Source organism: Antechinus flavipes, chromosome 4 (genome assembly GCF_016432865.1).
Source record: "Antechinus flavipes isolate AdamAnt ecotype Samford, QLD, Australia chromosome 4, AdamAnt_v2, whole genome shotgun sequence".
Taxonomy (NCBI): Eukaryota; Metazoa; Chordata; class Mammalia; order Dasyuromorphia; family Dasyuridae; genus Antechinus; species Antechinus flavipes.
Window position 1 is genome coordinate 25077376 of NC_067401.1, and position 21874 is coordinate 25099249.

The following is a 21874-nucleotide window of genomic DNA, read 5'->3' on the forward strand; positions in this document are numbered from 1 at the left end:
TTTATCTCAGATTCTCCAAAGTGGCGCCTGTTGAAGAGCTGACATAGATAAGCGAGTAGTAGTTGACTGATAATAAACCTCTAAAGTCCATAGGACAAGTGATAGGATTCTGTGAGATCAAAATCTGCTAAACTTCACCTTATCCTTTCTGGCCTTTTCTTTCCTGTGGCTTCTACTGGCTTTTAACCTTTGACTTCCTCCTTCTTCTTTCTCTAAACCAATCATAAAATAGGAACTTGGTGTTTATTATGCTTTACGGAATAGAGTTTTCTGGTTCTTTTGAAAGTAGGAAAATTAAACCTCTGGTCTCTTTCTTGAAGGGCACGAAACATCATTACTGAGTTCTTTCTGTAAGCATGCAAGTTAGGAGGCTGAATCCTTTTCCTTGGCCTAGAATAACACCAGCCAGGCCACGCACCTTGCCAGACCTCTTTTTACCATTCTTTTCCTTTCAGCAGCCAGAGCTGTTACCATGTATTGGGGAATCACTTAATGTTTTGAATTTGCTTTTTTCTTTCCACAAAGAAATTCCTAATGGACTTTAAAGGTGACCCTCATGGAATTTTTTCCTTCCTACAGTTCTGTAGCTACAGTGAATATTTTGGAAATAACTTTTTAAAAAAATTTTACATTTAATTACTGCTATCCTCTAGTGGTTTTTGTTTGCTTATTTGTTTTAAATTAACTCATCTTTCCAGAGTTCAGCTTTTGGTTTTATTTTTACCTTCTTTATTTTTTTTTCCAAATAACAATTTTTAATTTTCTCTCCCTCCCAAGCCTAGCTTGGGGACACATATCAATTGCTATGGGGTCCACTTTTGCTAAACCTGTGTAGGTTTCACTGCCACTCCAAAACTTCAGAGGATGTCTGTCGTAGAATAGACCCTGAGCCAGAGCGGCTAGCTTTCAAAACATGGTTCCCTTAAAAGAATGACTTCTTTGCTTCAAGCCTTTGCATAAGGCACCAGATTATCCAGGACCGTGATGTCTGAATTTCTGGGTCTTGATGAATTTCTTAAAGCTCAAGAACACCAGCCTCTTCCTGGCAAGATTTGCTGCCAACTTAAGAATCTTATGAGGCCTTTACTGAGCCAGAAATAATCAATTCCATCAGATAAGTGTATAAAGAACTGAAATATTTTAAGAGTATCTGGAATGGGATCTAGATCGCCTGTCATATCAGGTCCAATCTTGCCCTTGTCTGAGCGTGTAGCCACATGGCTCAGGTGGCCAGGAACAGTTGGACTCAGATCTTAGGACTCCAGTCCAGGGTGCCTTCTGCATACCTGTACTGTGTCCTAAGTCTCAGAGACACAAGGGATCGCACGGTCTGTCTCCTCAGTCTTGCCTTTGCAGTAGCCTCGTAAAATGGGAAGGTGTCTGTCAGAATGGGTGTGGGAGAGGTAACCAGGTGGTGTCGGCCCTGGAATCAGGAAGACCTGAGTTGTTTTTACATCCAGGCCTCAGATACTTGACACTCCCTAGCTGTGTGACCTTGGGCAAGTCACTCGGCCCCAACTGCCTCGACAAAAAGAAAAAAAAAATGGATGTGGGAAGCTTATGATGATGTGGTAACCAAGCTTGTTCTGGCTCATCTCTTCTTCTAAGGAGCTATACTGTGTAATTAATGGGGGCATTGCGGAGACCACGGAACTGCTGAAGCAGAGATTTGACCATATTCTCTACACTGGAAGCACTGGCGTTGGGAAGATTGTCATGGAAGCCGCTGCCAAGCATTTGACCCCTGTGACTCTGGAGCTCGGAGGGAAGAGTCCATGTTACATTGATAAAGACTGTAATCTTGATGTGGCTTGCAGGTGAGGGTGCCGTTCACGTTTATTTTCCACTCAGGGGAGTCTGCTTCTCTTTGCAGCATGTGCTTTGATTCTAGGGCCACTGATGGTCTTGCAGCGAGACAGGCTAGGGTACCTGGGGTCAGACACCGCCTCCTGGGGCTGTGCCCCACTCCACGTAGCACTCGCCTGTGCCTCGGTACCTCTCATCCCCACATGCCTTGAGTCGCATTCCTTGCTCCTGGAGGTTTTTTAACCCTTACACCACTCAGCTTTAAATATATCACTACGTAAAGAGTGTCCAGAGCTCAAAAAAGTTTCCCATTGCAATTCCCATTGCTCCACTCTACACCTGGAAAAGAATCTACTCTGTAGAATTCTTGACAAATGGCCACGGACTTTTGTCTCTACATGAAGTCCCCTAATAAAGGGGAATGTGTCCCTTTGGAAATGTAACATTCAAAGCTTGAGGCTGCTTTTCTCACATTTCTGTTCTTTGTTTTTAGCACTAAGCAGAGCGTGTCTAATAGCTCACCGGTGGCATCTCTGCATCTATAAGGGTGGCTATTATGTCTCCATTGGCTCTTCGTAGGCTATGATTTCAAGACCCTTTAGCATCCTGGTTGCCCTCTGGATTATCTGCGTGTGCCCAAGTTCTTTTCTTTTTCTTCCCTCTTTTTCTTACTTATTTTTAAGCCACTCTAGCATAAATCCCACATGGTCATAGCATATGATCCTTGTTAGTATTCCAATCAAAAATTTTTCATCAGTCGTAATTAGGGAAATTGGTCTATAATGTTGTTTTCTTTTTCTTTTTACTCTTTCTGGTTTGTCAGATGTGGATATTGCACAAAGCTAGGAAGGGGAACAAATTTGTTGATGAAAAAAATTCATATCCAACATGGTTTCGACAAGCCAGACTGATAGGCTAAGTTACTCAGTTAATCTTTAATCACTTAAAATTACACTAAGAAATTTGGGACACCTTTTATAGTCTTGAGATCGTATTAATTTTGTTGTAACCCTCTTTGTTCTGGCACTTCATATTGATTAGGCAGTCTACTAGCCTCACTTTCCTTCCACCAGATCTTCTTCAAGAGTAGAGGATCTAAATTGTCTTTCAAGTTTCTTTATTTCTTTGGAACTTAGCACAGTTCCTAGCACATAGTAGGTGCATATTAAATGCTTGTTGATTATCTTCCAATTGTATTTGTGAAGGTGATTTTTGAACCTCAACATAATAGTGTCTTTGAAGTTTCATGCTAATAAATTAGCTCATCATTCTAGTTTGTCTAAATCCTTTTGGATGCTGTCTTTTTCCACTAGTATTTGTTCTCCTTCCTAACTTTGTATGATCTAAAAGTCTGATAAGCATGCTGCTTAAATTCATTCATCAAAATGTTAAATAGAACAAAGGCAGGGACAGATTCTGAGGCCCTCCAATGGAGACTTCCTACCAAGTTACCCTCAATCCATTGACTTTGAGTCTAAGTCATTGAACTAAATCTCAATCCACCTAACTCTACTGCTCTTACCCCCGTGTCTGTCTTGTCCATAAGGAGAACATTATCTGAAGCTTTTCTGGAATTTGGTTATACTTTGCCAATAGTGTTACCAAGATCTGCCTATCCAATGACTATCAAAAATGCCCAGCAGTCTCCATTCTCAGATCCCTCCTGACTCTCTGGACTTCACTAGCATATCTCAGCCCCCTTTTGCCCTACAGGATCCCTTCTATCCCATAGCTCCCCATCCTACATTGGTGAGTTCCTTCTGGAACCTCCATATTGAAGAAGTCACAGCCAATCCTCCTGGCTGATCCTCTTGGTTTTGCCAGCATTGCCCCAGATGCAACCTTCTTTCTTATCCCTGTTATGTCTTAGTATCCTTTTAAGTGATGTCTCTTCCTTCCCATTAAAATGTAATCTTCTTGAGGACAGGGATTGTTTTTATTTTTCCTAATATTTGTTTCCCCATTCTCAGCACATGCCTGGTGCATAATAAACATTTAATAAATGTTTTTTGGCAAGTTTGACATGAGCTATTCTTGTTAAAGCCAGGTCAGCTTTTGGTGATTACTTTGCTTTTTAGATGTTCACAAGCCATCAGTTTATTAACATCTATAAGGATTTTGCCCAAGTAGCTGAAGCCAAGTTCGCTGAGCTATAGTTCCAAGACTACTTTGCTTTAGACAGATTTTTAGAAAATGGAAACCTTTGCCTTTTTCAAGTAATTTGGCACCTCCTGGTTTCCCAAGTTTTTCTGAATTAACTGACAGTGACTCAGCCAGCAACACTTACCAGTGATTTGGCCTTGGATGCACCTTAGACCTGACAATAGCTCCTTACTTATTTGGGGTTTCAGTTCTCCTTAATCCTGTTAAGCCCTTTTTGTCTTCTAAACTTTTACTGCCTCAGCTCATTTGAACTCTGTTGTTCTTGATACTCTCTTCAAGGGGCTATTATACTTTTGTATTTATTCTCATCATCTGCCTTCTCCTCTTCTCTGCCTATCATTTAAAAAATTGTAAATTGATTGATCCTCATTGGTTTCTAGACAGACAGCAGCCCTTTCTTTTTCATTGGGTTTGTTTATGTTTGAATTTTCAACATGGTCTTTGTGAGACTTCCCATCTCTATTGAAACTGACTTTGCCTAGAATTTTAGACCGTGAGGACCTAACCCTTTTTTCTCTGAACCCTTTGAAATCTGTTCTCCCCAGATTTAGGGTGTGTGTCAGGTAAGCCAGGATTTCTTCTCCTCTATCATTAATCTTAAGAGGTTGGGAATACTGCCCTTTCAAACAGCCAAATCCACTCCTGTTCTGTTTTTTCAGTTACCAGTATCTACTGAGTGATCCTGCTCAGGTCAACTTCAGACGAGCAATTCCTCATCACCTCTTCCATATTCTTTCTTTTGTGTACACACTATAAATTATCCCATCCTACGGTAGTACTTGTCATGATTAATACAAGTTAATGCTTCCCTCTATTGATGAATGTTTAAACTCTCTATTTTGCTCTTTCTTGCTCATTCTCCCATTCTCTGTTTCTCTCTGTCTCTGTTTCTCTCTCTCTCTCTCTCTCTCTCTCGCTCTCTGTGTCTCTCTCTCTCCCCTTCTCTCTTCTCCCCCTCTCTCTGTGTCTCTCTTACACACACACACACACACACACACACACACACACACACACACACACACCTGCTGCCAAGCATTCTTGTTGTATATCTTAACAGAGTTACCTTTCCTTAAGATCCTAAAGACCTCCTGGGATTCCTGCTTGTTAATTGTGCATGAGTTCTTACTGTTCTAGAACATTGAGAATTTGCATCTGGCCTGATGTCCAAAGGAAACAAGTGGTTGATTCTTGATGCTGATGGCTTGGGGTGGAGCTGGAGAAAGGAACATTTGGCAGTTTCATTTTGAGTCTTACTATGAGGCAAAGTCAATAATTGAATGGATTGACTGATGGGATCCTTAGCTTGATGTAATCAACTTAGGAGCCCCAGTTATAAGTCATATCCTTTCTTTCCTGTGGCATTTCTGCTCCATGGGCATTGAACAAAACAATAGCACTAATGTCCTGCAAATTCTACGTCCCTTTCTGATTTCTTTTTATTTTATGGACTTGGTTGGTTTTGTTACACTTGTTATTTTTCTGTAATCATAAGTATATGTCATAAGTCTATATAGTATATATAATTATGTCATGTGTTATTATGGTATTATTCTGATCATGCTTTTCTTATTTTAACATTTCATTTTAAGTCTTTTCACATTTCTGTCTTCTTGTCTTGTGGAACACAATACTATTTTATTTTTCTGATAAACCATAATTCATCTATGCCCTCACCATTGGGCATATTCTTGTATCTTTTAAATGAATGTGCAGAAACCGTAGTTCTTGACTGAATAAATATTCTTCTCTGGTGGTACTTTCTTTCCCCCTGATTTTTCATTTATATAATCACTTTTTTCTTTGTTTGGTCTGGAATAGAGTCAAGTACTTTGAACAGGAAAAACAAGTGGGCCTTTAATGTGTTGCATTAGGATTGTTGTTTCCCACTGTTCTGGATTCTCCTTTGGAAGTTTTTCCTGCTTTAACCTATTTCCTGAAGGCATTTCATAAAGGTAGAAATGGGCTCCTTGCTGATTACATAAGGATGAAAATCCTCTTACTAGATGCTAACTTAAAAGTATAGATTCTTTTGTTTTCCTGTGTCTCTTTTTCCAGGCCGGTAATTGTACCAGGAGTAAAGTAGCTGTCTGGGGCGTGGTTTGACTGTCTAATCTGAAACTGGGCTTTTGCTTCCTCCTTAGCACAAAAAGCATCCCTTGGCTTGCTTTTGTCTCTCCAAACTTTCCAAAGTGCACGGGTCGGTTTCTATAAGACTGGATTAAGTAGGAAGAGACCACGCCCCCCGGATGCCAGCCTGATCCATGGGGCCCAGTGAGGGCATCACTCTGGTGCGCTGGCCCAGCTGCCCTTGAAGGAGCCTCGGAGAGAACAAGTTGGGCTGCTACATTGTTGTCTCGTTGCCTTGTTGCTTTCCCAGGAGCACATTTCTCTGGGGCTTCATGTCACGTTCTGCCCACCTGCCAAAGTAAAACTGCAGGAAGCTGTACTTGGTAGGGAGTGAAGGGAAAACCCAGGGAGAAGCAGAAGCTCGCTCTCCAGGCCAGGGCTCAACAGGGCAGTGAGTTTGCATGAAAAGAGTGAATAGGGAATTCATCTCTAAGGGTTTTTTGTTTGTTTGTTTGTTTGTTTTAAAGGAAACCATTATGTTTTTTCTTTACTGGAAGGTAAAGAAACTACAGGTACATGAGCATCTGTGTATGTTTTACATTTCCAAATATGAATTATCTGGCTCCTGGTGAGCCAAAGGTTTGGATATCTTCACATTGGGTAAGCAGCCTGTGAGTCACTTTGTGAATTTCCCTATAGCAATCCAGACTCAGAAGTGAGCTGAGTCTGGTTAATCAGTTTAAAATATTCCAAAAAATAAAATAATGAGAAGCAGCATGGCAGAGAGCAGTGGTATCAACTTCAAATAGAAATGGGACCACCACGCTGGGCATAAGGTTCCTTGCAAGACCACAGATTAATTTTGAAAACTGCATTAAAATTGGACTCAGGAGTGTTATGATCTTCATAGCTAATGTGTTTATCCCTTGGAGACAGTAGAAAGAGCTGGCTTCTAAGCTAGGAAGATCTGGGTTTAAGCCTTGCCTCCCACACCCACTGCTGTGCATTCTGGAGAACATCTCCACTTTTCACTGTACTAAAGCAGCTTGCAGAGAATGCTTTCCATTCTGTGGCCCAAAACCTGAATTTTACTAGAAGAATTCATATAAGGCAGGGTATAGGCTTCCCAATAACTGGTTACTTGAGCCTTCATCTTAGCACTTTAACTTGATTCTAAAGTCCTGCCTGGACAAACATTTAACTTTGTGGAGTTGGGTTGTTTTTGTTTTTAGGAGGAAGTGGAAGGAGAGGAATGCAGCTTAGAGTCTAGACTTGAGATTTCATCATAAACTAATGAAAGTGCACTTACTCTGCAAACACTGATGTAGCCTGGTCATTCATCTATAACTTGAGAGCCTTAGAAAGTGGCCTGGGATACTGAGATGTTAAATGATTTGCCCGGGGTGACATAGATGGGTAGGACTCCAATCCAGGTCTTCCAGATTCCAAGGACCCTTCTTTATTCATCTGTGTACTGCTTCCCTTCCTCTTCTCCCTCTCCCTATCCCCATTCTCTCTTTATTAATAAATCTTGTTCTTAGCAGACATTTCCCAACTAATACCACCTTGCCAAGTTCTAAAAGTATATTTCCTGGAAAAAATTAAATCATTAATTTTAAATAGAAATAGATATAACATTCTTTCAGCTTCAGTAGTGTGGTTCTAATATTGACTTGTAATTCAGTGGTTCCCAGTAGTTTTTGTTCCTTAAATCTCTTCAACAACAAGAAAAGATTGTGAACTCCCAAGGTAATCTAATATACCACTTCTAATATTCTTTATGCTTATGTGTTGTTTTCTGAACTATTAAAGAAATTTTAGATAGTCCCTCAAATGGGAACCACCCTAAGTTGCTCGAAGTTGCCTTACTTCTCCACATGTCTGCTTTGCATTTTTGCAGTTTTTGTGTAAGATTTCCTGATGACTTTAGCAATGACTGTTAGTCGCAGATACAGGTGTATCTTAGAAGCCTGATGTTGCACCTGTTTACAATTTTCAAGAGGGACAGCTGACTACAGACTCTTCTGTCGATAGATCCACAAGTCTCTGACAATCCCAATGACTCTGCCCAGCAGCCCATGAGACATCAAGCCTCCAAAGTACGCCGTGCAGTCATGTTGGCCGCCCGGCAAAAGTAAGGTGGAAGATTGTTGATGACCCAGGGATATGTTTCCCTCACGACTGGCTCCTTGGCGTCTCCATCAACAGTCTTCTACCTTACTTTTGCCAGGTGGCCAACAAGGCTGCTCAAGTCGAATTGTCTTGAATCTTTGTGTTGCTGAGAATCGCTAAATCACTCACACTTGATCATCATACAAGATTGTTGCTACTGTGTACAGTGTTCTCTTTCTGCAGGTAGAACCCCAAATATTGTATATTGTCTACAGTTATTTTGAATGAAATTTCTCTATTGCTTGCTGCTAGACTTTGTAATATATATAAATGCTTATTATTTATATGAACTTGTTCTATAACTACAACTTTGCTGAAGTTATTATTTCAACTAGAATTCTCTAAGTATATGATCATATCATCTGCAGAGTGATACTTCCATTTTCTTATTATTGCCTATGCTAATTCCTTCGGTTTCTTTTTCTTGTCTAATTGCTCTAGGTAGCATTTCTGGTATAATATTGAATTATAGTGGTAATGATGGGCAGCCTTGCTTCATATTCTGGTCTTAATGGGGAAAGTTTCTAGCTTTTCCTCATTACAGATAATGCTTGCTGATGATTTTAGGTGGATAAGACTTATCATTTTAAGAAAAACTTTATTTATTCCTATGCTTTACTAGTGTTTTTAGGGATGGGTGTTGTATTTTGTCAGAATACATTTTCTGTATCTTTTGAGATACTCATTTGATTTCTGTTGGTTTTATTATTGATACAGTCAGTTTGAACTATTGAACTAGCCCTGCATTTTGGACCTAAATCCCACTTGGTCATAGTGTATGGGTGGTAATCTCTTTGCAAGTATTCAATTTGAAATTTTTTCATCAGGACAGCTAGTTGGTGCAGTGGATAGAGCACTATCCCTGAAGACAGGAGGATCTGAATTCAAATCTGGCCTTAGACACTTAATACTTTCTGCCTGTGTGACTGACCCTGGGCAAATTACTTAACCCCGATTGCCTCAGCAAAAAACAAATAAATAAACAAACAAAATAAAAATAAAATTTTTGCATCAACATTCACTAGGGAGATTGATCTATACTATAATTTTCTTTCCGTTTTTACTTTTCCTGGTTTAGGCATCAGCACAATATTTGGGTCATAATGAAGAATTTGGTAGGATTCCTTCTTTGCCTATTTTTCCTGATAGTTTATGTGCTATTGAAATTATTTGTTCTTTAAATGTTTAGTAGAATTCACTTGTGAATCCATCTGGCCCTGGGTGTTTTTCCTTGGCAAGTTCATTGATGACTTGTTCAGTTTCTTTTTTGTTTTTTTTCCCCTTATTGCATTTTTCCAAATACATGTAAAGATACTTTTCGACATTCATTTTCGTGAAATTTTGCATTCTAAATTGTTTCTCCCTCTTTCTCTTACCTCCCCCCTCCCCACGATAGCAAGCAATATAATATAGATTATACATATTTTTAAACATATTTCCATATTTGTCATGTTGTACAAAAAAAAATCAGACCAAAAGAGAAAAAAACACGAGAAAGAAAATAGAAATAAACAAAACAGAAAAAAAGGTAAAAATACTATACTATACATATTCAGTCTCCATAGTTCTCTCTGGATATAGATGGTATTTTCTATCCCACGTCTATTGGAATTGTTTTGCATTACAATACTGCTGAGGAGAACTAAGTCTATCATAGTTGATTACCACATAATCTTGCAGTTACTGTGTACAGTGTTATCTTGGATCTTATTTCATTCAGCATCAGTTTACATAAATAGTTCCAGGCTTTTCTGAAATCAGCCTGCTCATTATTTCTTTTCTTTTTTTTTCTGCTCATTATTTCTTATAGAACAATTCCATGTAATTCCATTACCTTCATATATCATAACTTATTCAGCCATTTCCCCAGTTGATGAGCATCCACTCAATTTTTAATTCTTTGCCACTACAAATAGAACTGCTACAAACATTTTTGGACATATGGGTCCTTTTCCCTTTTTTTAATGATCTCTTTGAGATACAGACCAAGTAGTGACATTGCTGGATCAAAGGGTAGACAGTCTTGTAGTCCTTTGGGCATAGTTCCAAATTGCTCTTCAGAATGGTTGCATCATTTCACAACTCCGGTTTTCCCACATCTCCTTCAATATTTATCATTATCTTTTCTTATCATCTTTGCCAATCTGATAGGTGTGAAGTGGTATCTCAGAATTGTCTTTGCATTTCTCTAATAAATAGTGATTTAGAGCATTTTTTCATATGACTAGAAATGGCTTAAATTTCTTCATCTGAAAATTCTGTTCATATCTTCTGACCATTTATTTATTTCCTAAGGTGGGACTAAGTATTCAATTTCCTCTTCTCTTAATCTGAGCAGTTTATATTTTTATAAATATTCATTCATTTCTCTTAGATTGTCGGATTTATTGGCATATATTGGGGGAAATAGTTCCTAATTGCTTTTATTTCTTCTTCATTTATGATGAATTCATCCTTTTCATTTTTTAATACTGGTAATTTGGCTTTTTTATTTCTTTTTTTTTAAATCAACTTAATCAATATTATAATCTATATTTTTTTCATAAGACCAGCTCCTAGTTTTATTTATTCAATGGTTTTCTAATGTTCAATTTTACTAATCTCTTTTTCGATTTTCACTATTTCCAGTTTGGTATGTAAGAAGGGATTTTTGTGTATGTTCTATTTTCTAATTATTTAAAATTTTATGCCCAATTCATTGATCTGCTTTTTTATATTGATGCAAGTATTCAGAGAGATTTTATTGACTTGAGTATTCAGAGACAGAAATTTTTCCCTAAGTATTGTTTTAGCTGCATCCCCAAAATTTTGGTTGTCTCATTGTTATTATTTTCTTTAATGAAATTATTGATTCTATGATTTGCTTTTTGGTCCACTCATTCTTTTTTTTTTTTTTGGAAAGGCAGTTGGGGTTAAGTGTTTTGCCCAGGGTCACATAATTAACACATGTTAAGTGTCCAAGGCCATATTTGAATTCAGGTCCTACAGAGTTGTGCTCTATCCACTGCACTATCGAGCTGCTTTTGATCCCCTCATTCTTTAGGACTACATTGTTTAGTTTCCAATTAATTTTTAATCTGTCTTTTCATGGTCTTTTACTGAATGTAATTTTTTATTGCATTATGATCTGAAAGGATGCATTTAATATGTTTGGTTATGAGGTTTTTATGCCGTAATATATGATCAGTCTTTGTGGAGGAGCTGTTTACAACAGAGAAAAAAGCATATATTCCCCCATTCATTTTTCTTAAAAGGTATAACATCTAACTTTTCTATTCACTGCCTTAATTTCTTGCTTCTTTATTTTTGTGGTTAGAGTTTATCTAGTTCTGAGACAGGATCTACTTCCCTATAGGATAAGATAGATTTCTGTATCTAATTGCATCTAACTTCTTTGGGCCAATTCCAATGAGAGTGAAGTTCAAGCATTGCTCACCACTCCCCCCATGTACTCCTTCGTTGTAATAGTAATTTTGCATCTCTTTTAAGTGAGATACCCCATTCCACCTCTTCCTTTCCTGAATGTATTCCCACCCCCTTCCTTTTGTTTTCTTGGATATCATCCTCTCATAGCCAACTCATATCCATGCTTTCTGTTTATGTATCTATACTCTTTGTAACTGCCATAATAGTGATAGATACAAGAATCATCTTCCCATATCTGGATGCCAGTAGTTTAACCTCTTGTTTTTTCTTTCCTGTTCACTTTTTCATGCTGAGTCTTATATTTGAAATCACTTTTTCCATTCAATTCTTGTCTTGTCATCAGAAATGCTTGAAAGTCCTCTGTTTCATTACATATACATTTTCTACTTGAAGGATTGTACTCATTTTTGCTTATAGGTGATTTTTAGTTATAATCCTAACTCTTTTGCCTTTTAGAATGTCATATTCCAAGCCTTCTGATCCTTTAGGTAGAAGCTGCTAAATACTGTGTAATCCTGACTATGGCTCTCCAGCATTTGAATTATTTCTGGCTGCTGCTTACAGTACTTTCTCCTTGATATGGAAGTTCTGGAATTTGGCTATAATATTCCTGGGAGTTTTAATTTTGTAATTTATTTCAGGAGGTGTAGGTAGATTCTTTCTAATTCCATTTTACCCTCTGGATCTTAATTTCTCGAAAGATGCTGTGCAGGCTCATGACTTTCTCCATTAATTTTAAAATTATCTCTCCTTGATCTCTTTTCCAAAGTCAATTATTTTTCCAATGAGATATTTCACATTTTTAAAATTTTTTTTCATTCTTTTGATTTTGTTTTATTGTTTCTTGATGTCTCCTGGAGTCATTACTTTCTGCTTGCCTAATTCTAATTTCTTCAGTGAGCTTTTGTACCTCCTTTGTCATTTTAAGGAGTTGTTTTCTTCAGTGAATTTTTATATATTTTTTCCATTTTTTGTGCTTCGTTTATCGAATTATTGACTCATTTTTATGATTTTTTTTGCATTATTCTCATTTCTTTTCCCAATTTTCCATCTGTCTTTCTTCTTTGATTTTTAAAATCCTTTTTGAGCTTTCCCAGTAATTCTTACTTTGTTCTTGAAATTAATTCACATTTTAGTTTGTGGCTTTGCATGTAGGTATTTTGACATTATTGTCATTTTCTGAGTTTGTACTTTGATCTGCCCTGTCACTATAGTAACTTTCTATGATTAGGTTTTTGTTGGTGGTGGTAGGTTTTTTTTCTCATTTTTCCACCCTCTTTCTTGACTTAACTGTTTATTAAAATTAGATTTTTCTCTTGGGGTGGAGGGGGCACTCTCCCAAGCATCAGACTTTTCATGCTGCTCTTTTCAAAGCTAATTCTGGAGACCTATAAATTTTCATTTCTTCCAAGGTAGTATGATCTAAGAAGAGGTGTGGTTACTGCTCTTCTGGCCTGTGGTCTGGTCCATGAGCATGATCCATGAATATTATTTCATCCCATTCTTTTGTTGGTTCTATCACTCCAGAATTTGTTTTGAATCATTATTTTAAAGTTGTTTGGAAGGAAATTTAGGAGAACTCAGGAAAGTTCTAGCTTTACTCCACCAACTCCAATGTAGACATATTTTAAAGCCAAATAGAAATGATGTGGAGATTACTGCCAGCTATTTCCATTAACAGGGATAATTGAGAATTGTCTCCATTCTGTGAGAAGGCACAGGAGCTGGTTGTAAAGGAGAGGTTATTGGTTCAGTACTACTTTATTTCTTCTTCCTTCTGGCAGTTTATGAATGAGTTACTTTAATAACAATAAGAAACCAATAGAGGGTTATTTTAATATAGTTATCTCATCTTGCGCCTTGTTTTCTTCAGACGTATCACCTGGGGGAAATATATGAACTGTGGTCAGACCTGCATTGCTCCAGACTACATCCTTTGTGAACCATCTCTCCAGAGTCAGATTGTGGAAAAGATAAAGGAAACTGTGAAGGTGAGTGATGACTCAGTGCCAGCAGAGATTGCTTACCTGACTTTATTAAAATTGTTTTTGCATAAGATAAACATCTCACTTAACTAGCCATAGCTTCAGCATTGGTGGTTTTGCTGTCGTGGGCACCCCCACCACAGACCCACACCCACACACACAGATGCAAATCTCAGCCTTCTATACCTGAGCAGAAGGTCTTTGTGAGTTGCTGTGGCTGAAACAGTCCTTGCTCTGCAGCCGCCTTGGGGCCCAGCTTTTCCATACTGAACCTTTGACAACTGCGTAGAGATGTCTTCTTTGAGCCTGCCCTATTGAAGAACTGAATCCTTGTCTCCTACGTGACACAGAAGAGTAATCTTCACCGCTGTGTGTCATTTATTTATTAAAGTGAATTAAAAATACTAGAAAATTTTGAGAAATTTGGTGACCACTCTTAAGATCTTATGAGAAACCCTGACATGTCATGAAACTGGAATGAGAAATCACAGATGTAAATAGTCTATCTCATGTAGCCTCATCAGTTGTATGCCGACTAGTGGACCTGTTTTTTGGAATTTATCTTGTCAGTGAGGAAAGCAAGAGGCCTTTTCTTGACAGGAAAATCAGCATGAACAAAGTCAGGGAAGAGGGAATTAACAGGAAATGTTGAGAGGGGAGCCTGAGGAGACTGACCTAACTAGGAAGGAGAACTTGTGTTGGAAGGGATCATATGAAGATGGAGTTAGATAAGAAAGTGATGATGTCCTAGGAATACTGGTTGAAATTTATCTAATAGATAACATAGAGAACTTGTAAGTTCCTGATTTGGGAATGAAAGTGATATTTCAGGAAGAATAATTTAATCTGATAGCAGAATTCAAGACAGAGCATTGACAGAAGCTGTTGGGAGAATGTTGAATAATGTAGGCCTGAATTTCAGAGGGTTTGGAGTAGATGGTTAGCGAGCTAGAGAGGAGCTCTATGGCAAATGACTTCACAAAAAATCTTCATCTACTTAGCTTCAGGAATCCTTTCTATGTGAATCATTCCCAAATCTAGATTTTTCACCACCAACATCTCCCCAGAGTTTGTCTCATATTACAATTTCTTGCTTTCTCTATCAAGGTGTCTCACCAACACATCCAGCTCATTACATCCAGAAAAACTCTTTTCTTCAAAAAATCTCTCCTTCCCCAAAACTTTGTTATTTCTGTTGATGATACCACTATTTTCCCACCTCACAGGGCATCTAACCTCCAAGGCATCTGGGATTCTTCTCTTTCCCTCGCCTCCCATTGTCCTATGTCAGTGTCCTTATTCAGTCACTTCTACCTCCTTGATGCACATTCTTGCTACTAGGACCCTTCTTGAGGTCCCATCTCATGACTAGACTATGGTGATGTTTTCTCCTCTTCCTTCTTGGGGCCAAACTCCACATAGCTCTCCATATAATCTTCCTAAGGCACCAATCCTATCAGTGTTCTCTTCAGAAACCTCCAGTGCCTTCCCATTTGTTTTTAATAAAATACAAATTCCTGATCCTGGTAGTTAAGACCCTCTAAAATATGGCTCCAAAAGACCTTTTCAGCTTTAATCTCATTCATTCTAGCTTTCACGTTTTCTGCTTTTCAGTCAAAGTGCATTGATTTCAACCTCCTCCTCCTCCCAACATATACACACATATCTATACATGCGCACATACATATGTACGCACATGCACACATATGCATGCACACATTCTTGGGACATGTGTATTTTTAAGGCACAGGAGGGTTCTTGGAAAGCTCTATTTTTCCATGTTTGTGAGACCCCTGACTTGTGTTTTCATGGAGAAGCTTGAAGGCAGAAGAGAGATACGTTCCTCAGGGCTGTTCACAGGCCTTGATCAGCAGGGTGTCCTAGCTATGAGACATAAACACTGAGGGAAGAGGATTGAGTCCTTTGGACTGTGATTATGTATATCGTGTATAGGGAAGGACAAAGAACCTAAAAATTAGGACTATCTCTTGGCTGACATGTCTTAAATGTCAATCTTCTCTTGGTTACCCTGACAAAGTTAATATGTAGTAGCTGGGTAATTTTTACCATCTTTGGGTTTTTCTTTTTCCATCTATGGGACTTGATCAAAAAACTTTCAAAACCTCATCCATTAACATTCTTTTATCTAGAGATAATATGATAAGCACAATAGAATTATGATATGAATATGATGAAGATTTGGGAAACAAGGTAAGTTCTTGATCTGGGTATATTCTGGGTTCTTGAAATTGGTGGAACTGTGAGTCTGGGCATTAAAACTAAATACATTTAATTATTCTAAATAGGAATTCTATGGTGAAGAAATAAAACAGTCTCCTGATTATGAAAGGATCATCAACCATCGTCATTTTAAAAGGGTGACAAATTTACTTGAAGGACAAAAGATAGCTTTTGGAGGGGAGACGGATGAGGCTACACGATTCATAGGTATTTTACTTTATTTAATATGGGAGATGATGATTTATTAGTTTACATTGCATTGAATCATATTTTTAATTTTTTTCTTGATTTTTTTTTTTAGCCTTGACTTTAATGACTAATAAATACTGGTATAAGAAAATTATTCATTTTGTTTAAGAGGGAGTGGTATAGTCTGGATTTGTGGTTTTTATCTAGATAGGAAACTTTTGATGTAGACACTGTCCTTACTAGTGGAGACTGGCACTGGTCTTTGCCTTAGAGAGTTTCCTGCAGTCCTGAGAGTTTACGACACTTCATCATGGTCATACACGGTCTTACAGCCAGTATGTATCAGAGACAAGATTTGACTTCAGATCTTTCTGACTCCAAGGCTGCTCCTCCAGCCATGGGGACATCAATGTATACATCTCTTGTTTTCAGCTTCCATTACAACCTATATCAATTCTACTCTCTCAAAGTAGAATTTTACCTGTTGCCTGATGTTGGCTTTACAACAATCCTGGCAGGAAGGCAGGATAAGTAGTTGTTCCTATTGTGGCACAGAGAAGGGATGGCAGTCCCTGGCCAAGGCCTGACAGAATTGTTTTAGAAGCAGTTTACTAGTTCATTGTTTCTGGCTTTGTTTTTACTTTTGAAGACCCAAGTGGCTCTTCTGTTTGGCCAAGAGGCTGCCAAAATATCCTCTTATTCCTTCTGGAAAGGCCTTTTGACAGCAGCAAATAAAGATTCAAAGGGAGATATGTATAAGAAAATTTGAAGAACATAGAACATATTATTTATGAGATTTATGGATAGGTGAAGAATTTATGAATAAATGAGGGAATATTGGGAGATATAAAATAGATAATGTTGATTACATTTAATTAAAAAGGTTCTGTACAAATAAAACCAATATAGTCAAGATCAGAAGGAAAGCAGAAAATTGGGGGGAAACAGTTTCTCAGATAAAAGTCTCATATCTCAAATATATAAGGAAATTTGTCAAATTTATAAATACAAGTCATTCCCCAGTTTTCTGATGAAAAAATCAAAATATTTTAGGATCATGCAAATATACTCTAAATAATTATTGAACAAAGAAGTGCAAATTAAAACAGCCTTGAGATATCATCTTACATCTATCAGATTGGTTAAAATGATAAAAGGGAAAAATGAGAAATGTTGAAGAAGATTTGGAAAAATTGGCATCTCATTCATTGTTGGTGGAATTGTGAACTAATTGAACCATTTTGGAGCACAATTTGGAATTATGCCTAACGAGTTACAAATTGCCTCTACCCTTTAATCCAGCAGTAACACTATTAGATCAGTCTCCTAAGATAATTAGAGTTGTGACCTGATCCAACCATTCTGGAAAGCAATTTGGAACTGTGCCCAAAGGTTCTATCAAACTGTGCATTACCCTTTGATCCAGCAGTGTCTCTAGTGGATCTGTACTCCAAAGAGATCATAAAGGAGGGAAAGGGGCCCACATGTGCAGAAATGTTTCTGGCAGCTCTTTTTGTACTGGCAAGAGACTGGAAACTGAGTGGATGCCCATCAGGTGGAGAAGGGCTGAATAAAATATGGTATATGAATGTTATGGAATATTATTGTTCTGTAAGAAATGATCAGCAGGATGAATACAGAGAGACCTGGAGAGATTTATATGAAATGATGCTAAGTGAAATGAGCAGAACCAAAAGATCATTATACATAGCAACAAGATTATGTGATGATCAACTGTGATGGACATGGCTCTTTTCAACAATGAGGTGATCCAAGACAATTCCAAAGACTTGTGCTGGAGAGAGCCATCTGCATCCAGAGAGAGAACTTTGGAGACTGAATGTAGATCACAACATAGAATTTTCATCTTTTTTTCTTTTTGTTATTGTTTATTTGCTTGTTTTTTTTTTTTCTTTCTCGTGTTTTTTGCCCATTTGATTTGATTTTCCAGTATGACAAATTGAAAATATGTTTAAAAGAATTACACACATCTAAACTATATTGAATTGCTTGCTGTCTTGGGGAAAGGGAGAAAGGGAGAAAAATTTGGAACACAGGGCTTTGCAAAGGTGAATGTTGAAAGTTATCTTTGCATGTTTTTGGAAAAATACTTTGAAAAAAAATTTTAAAAGGCCTTTTAAGCTCACTGCAACCTAGGCCTTGTTGAGCTGAGATAGCAGATGTAGTACCAAAATAAAAGCGCAGGAAGTGAAATAATTGGTTACTGGTGAACCAGGGCCCCTCTGCATTGGTCATCTGGACTCGTGAAGACCTGCTTCGCTTTGGCTTCCTCGTTGTGTGAGTCTAGGGCGTGGATGCTGATATCGCTGCTGTGACTCCTCGCCGAGCCTGCTCAGGGATGTTGAGCTTTTCAGGGTCACGTGGCCTCAGTGTTGCCTCGTGTCAGAGCTCGGCAGAACCAAATTAGATCACGTTGTGTGTGTTCGAGTTTAAAACAAAAAACAGACTAAGCTAAGTCCCTGCTCCTTTTGTAGGCTTGCTTGGAGTCGAATTTGGTAGTGTAGAGTAGAGGAGCCCGGTCGCCCTTGTCTCTGGTGCGGGAGAGGACCAGATTACTGTGGGATATGCCGGGCTCTGCAGGGGACACGGCTCGGGCTCGGGAGACCTTAACGAGCAGCGTGACACTGGGCCGGTCACTTACTCAGTGTCTGCACCTGTTGAATTGGGACTCTGCCCATCTTCCCTACTTAGAGGCTTGTTACAGGGATCAGATGGGACAGTAAAGGTACGAGCAGCAAGACGGGGATAAAGGAGGTCCCTGCTCCCCTAGAGAGGAAGACTTGGGTACATAAAAAGTTACCAGACGTGCCTCCCATCATGCTCTGTGCACATCTGTGCAGGTTTCCCCCAGACACACTCAGGCCTGACGCAGACAGCTTCTGATCCTTCCCAGGCTGAAGCCCCTGCGCAGTGAGAGCAGACGGGGAGATGAGGCGGCCCAGGTGACCACCTGCCCGGTGGGGTCAGAGAGGCTGGCTCATGCTTGCATTGTTATTTGGGTTTCCTTTTTCATTGCAGCCCCGACTGTCCTTACTGATGTGAACCCCAACTCCAAGGTGATGCAAGAAGAGATTTTTGGTCCTGTGCTTCCAATAATGCCTGTGAAAAATGCAGATGAAGCAATACAGTTCATAAACCAGAGAGAGAAACCCCTGGCCCTGTACGTGTTTTCTAATAATAATAAGGTGAGTGACAGGGGATGCTTACAGAAAAATCTGGGCTGCAAAATACGTCCTCTACTTTGTCCGTGAGACTGACGGTGTTTGTCTCCTGTACAACTAGACTTCCCCCAGCAGGACTACATGCACTGGATTTCTCTTTGGGTTAATGGGACCCATGGGACGTTTGAGCTTTCAAAATGCTCTTCCCCTTTCCCAAACTTCTCCGACTTTTAGTTGGGTCCTGAGAGGGTGAATGTCCCAAGGCGTGTGACTCACAAACAACCCTGAGGTGTAATGGGGAAACACTTCAAGTGTACTTTGCTTGTCTATCCCCAATCCAAACAGCATCCCTGGCTAGGTGATCCTAACTGATACTTTCTTCTTCGTTTGGGGTACATGGGGGCCAGAGTGGCGGAAGGTAGAGGAGGTTTGAAGTATGAGGTCTGATTCCTCCATGGCCTAAATGTTGCTTCTGGCTATTTGAGATCTTGGGGGTCAACCATATCTTCCTCTTCCTCGGTCTTTCAGAGCCCAGCTGTAGGGTTCCCAGTCGATGTTGTTTTGTGGCTCCCAGGATAGCTCCACTATTGGGAAGATGCTTATTCTTTGTTTATAAGGGCAACAGAGTAGCATCAAATGATCCCAGATGTTGCCAGAAAGACAAAACACTTTTGTTTGGGAGAAGAGGTTAATACATGTTATTCATTTCATTAGTTCTGACAAAACTGTTTTTATCTCAAATTTAATTACACACATCAAGTCTTACCAGGAACTTGGGAATATTAAACAAGCATGGCCTTGGCTTCCATGTATTATATTTCGTGATGTATAAAAAGTTTGAGTGACTTTGTTTCTGGGTAATCAATCATTTTCTTAATCCTGAAAACATATAATTAATAAAAGGGGTCAGTGGCACGCTCAAAGACCTTTATAGAACCCACTAATACTTATATGCCTTTGACAGAGTGAGTGTTCCTAAGGGCGACAATCAACTCTGGTTAGTTAATGAGTAATGAAAGAATGAATATTATAATAAGAAGTGGCACTATTCTAGTGAGGAACAGGGGGATTTGACTGATCACTTTTACTCCCAGACCACTCCTGCCCTTGGGTAATCTAACCTGGGAACACAGAGGGCCTGAATTCATTCTGTATTAAATCATTTCTAAGGTTCTCCAGGTGGTTGGGGGTAACAATTCCAAGATTTCATCTCCTCATCTCCTCTGCTCTTCAGAGACCTCATTTGGAAGGTGAAATGAGGAAGGGGGGAAAAATCCCAGATCATTCTACTCATGGCAGTGGTCAGAGGCACAAGTCATGGAGAGGGCAGCTGAGAACCATACATTTTGATTTTCTCCATGTTTACACAGCATAAATCTAGGTTAAATGTGTGCTATAGTAGTGAAATTATTAGGCAAACAAAAACAACAACAAAACACCAACTCTAAACATTTTGCCCATCTGCTCCTGCTATTTCACCTCCTCTGGATCCCTGGATCACCAGAGACTGTGGCTGAGCTCAGCTAAGCTGCTCAGCTCTGTATTTCCTGGAGCCTTGTGTCTTTTTTTTTTTTTTTTACTCTGGCCATTTTCTGCCCTGCCAACCCCTTTCCTGCCCCCACCTACCCTGCCATACTCTGGGAACAGGAAATGTCTCTTAATGGACCATTTTGTCATCTGATTTAACATCTTTGTGACTTTCCACACTTTAAGTCCCTCCCCAACTACCACGTCCACATCTGGGTTGCTGCCACTTAGGATGTAAGCTCTCCCAGGGCAGAGATGCCTCTGTTTGGTATTTGTGTCTGGCTCTTAACAGAGTCCTTGGCACATATTCAGTGCTTTTCATCCATTCTTTACTAAATGCAGGGCTACCAGTTGGCGATCACTGAACAAAAACCATTGTTGGTGAAGACACGTGCATTGCACTTCAGGTCCTAGAGGTTTCTGAAGCATTATATCAGATCCATGTCATGTCACCACAGATTGCCTTTTAAATTTACTGGCGGCATAATGCCCTACCAAAGAAACCCTGCGGTGGGAAAAATTAAGGCATGGGGAAGAATCCTGGGAACAATTCGCTGGCTTGATCAATTAGCGATCAGGTTTTCTTAAAACCAAACATACAGGCTTCTCTGGGGATTCCTGCCTCGGTGCAGTTGGTCAGAGGTGATGGGGCCCCACACTCTGGGGGATCTTTGAGGATTGGCAGGGCCACTGAGAACAGAATGTCCTATTTTGTCTTATAGCTGATTAAAAGGATGATAGAGGAAACCTCCAGTGGTGGGGTTACTGGCAATGATGTCATCATGCATTTCACTCTCAACTCTTTGCCCTTTGGAGGAGTTGGTAAGTATTAAACCCAGTTAACACAATGTACTTATTTTCAAAGTAACAAAGGTGGTTCTTTCTAGTTTTTGATTCTTCAGGGTTTTTATTCCTTAACTCAGTGATATAGAGGACAACTATGGATATAGAATTTCTAAAATTATTATACAAATAATAAAATGTATGATAAATTTTTTAAAAATCGAATCAAATCAAATGTGTTTCCTTGGTGCCAGCTATCAAAAATAGAACCCTAATCTCAGTGGAGCATTGCTCTGTAACCAGAATAGCAGCCACCTGTGTTCCTAAGCCAAT

At 39.0% G+C, this 21874-nt stretch overlaps 1 protein-coding gene across 5 annotated transcripts in view; it reads left to right on the forward strand.

Annotated features, from left to right (window-relative positions):
• Positions 1 to 21874, forward strand: part of ALDH3A2 (aldehyde dehydrogenase 3 family member A2) — a 41271-nt gene that overhangs the window by 10068 nt on the left and 9329 nt on the right. For all 5 annotated transcript variants that reach the window (XR_007952978.1, XR_007952979.1, XM_051992094.1 and 2 more), the window contains 5 exons: positions 1609 to 1817; positions 13508 to 13625; positions 15926 to 16067; positions 19089 to 19255; positions 21481 to 21580. Coding sequence is in view for 3 of the 5 variants with exons in the window: in XM_051992094.1 (XP_051848054.1) it covers positions 1609 to 1817; positions 13508 to 13625; positions 15926 to 16067; positions 19089 to 19255; positions 21481 to 21580 (736 nt within the window). In the remaining 2 variants the exon portion in view is untranslated. The remainder of the gene's footprint in view (positions 1 to 1608; positions 1818 to 13507; positions 13626 to 15925; positions 16068 to 19088; positions 19256 to 21480; positions 21581 to 21874) is intronic.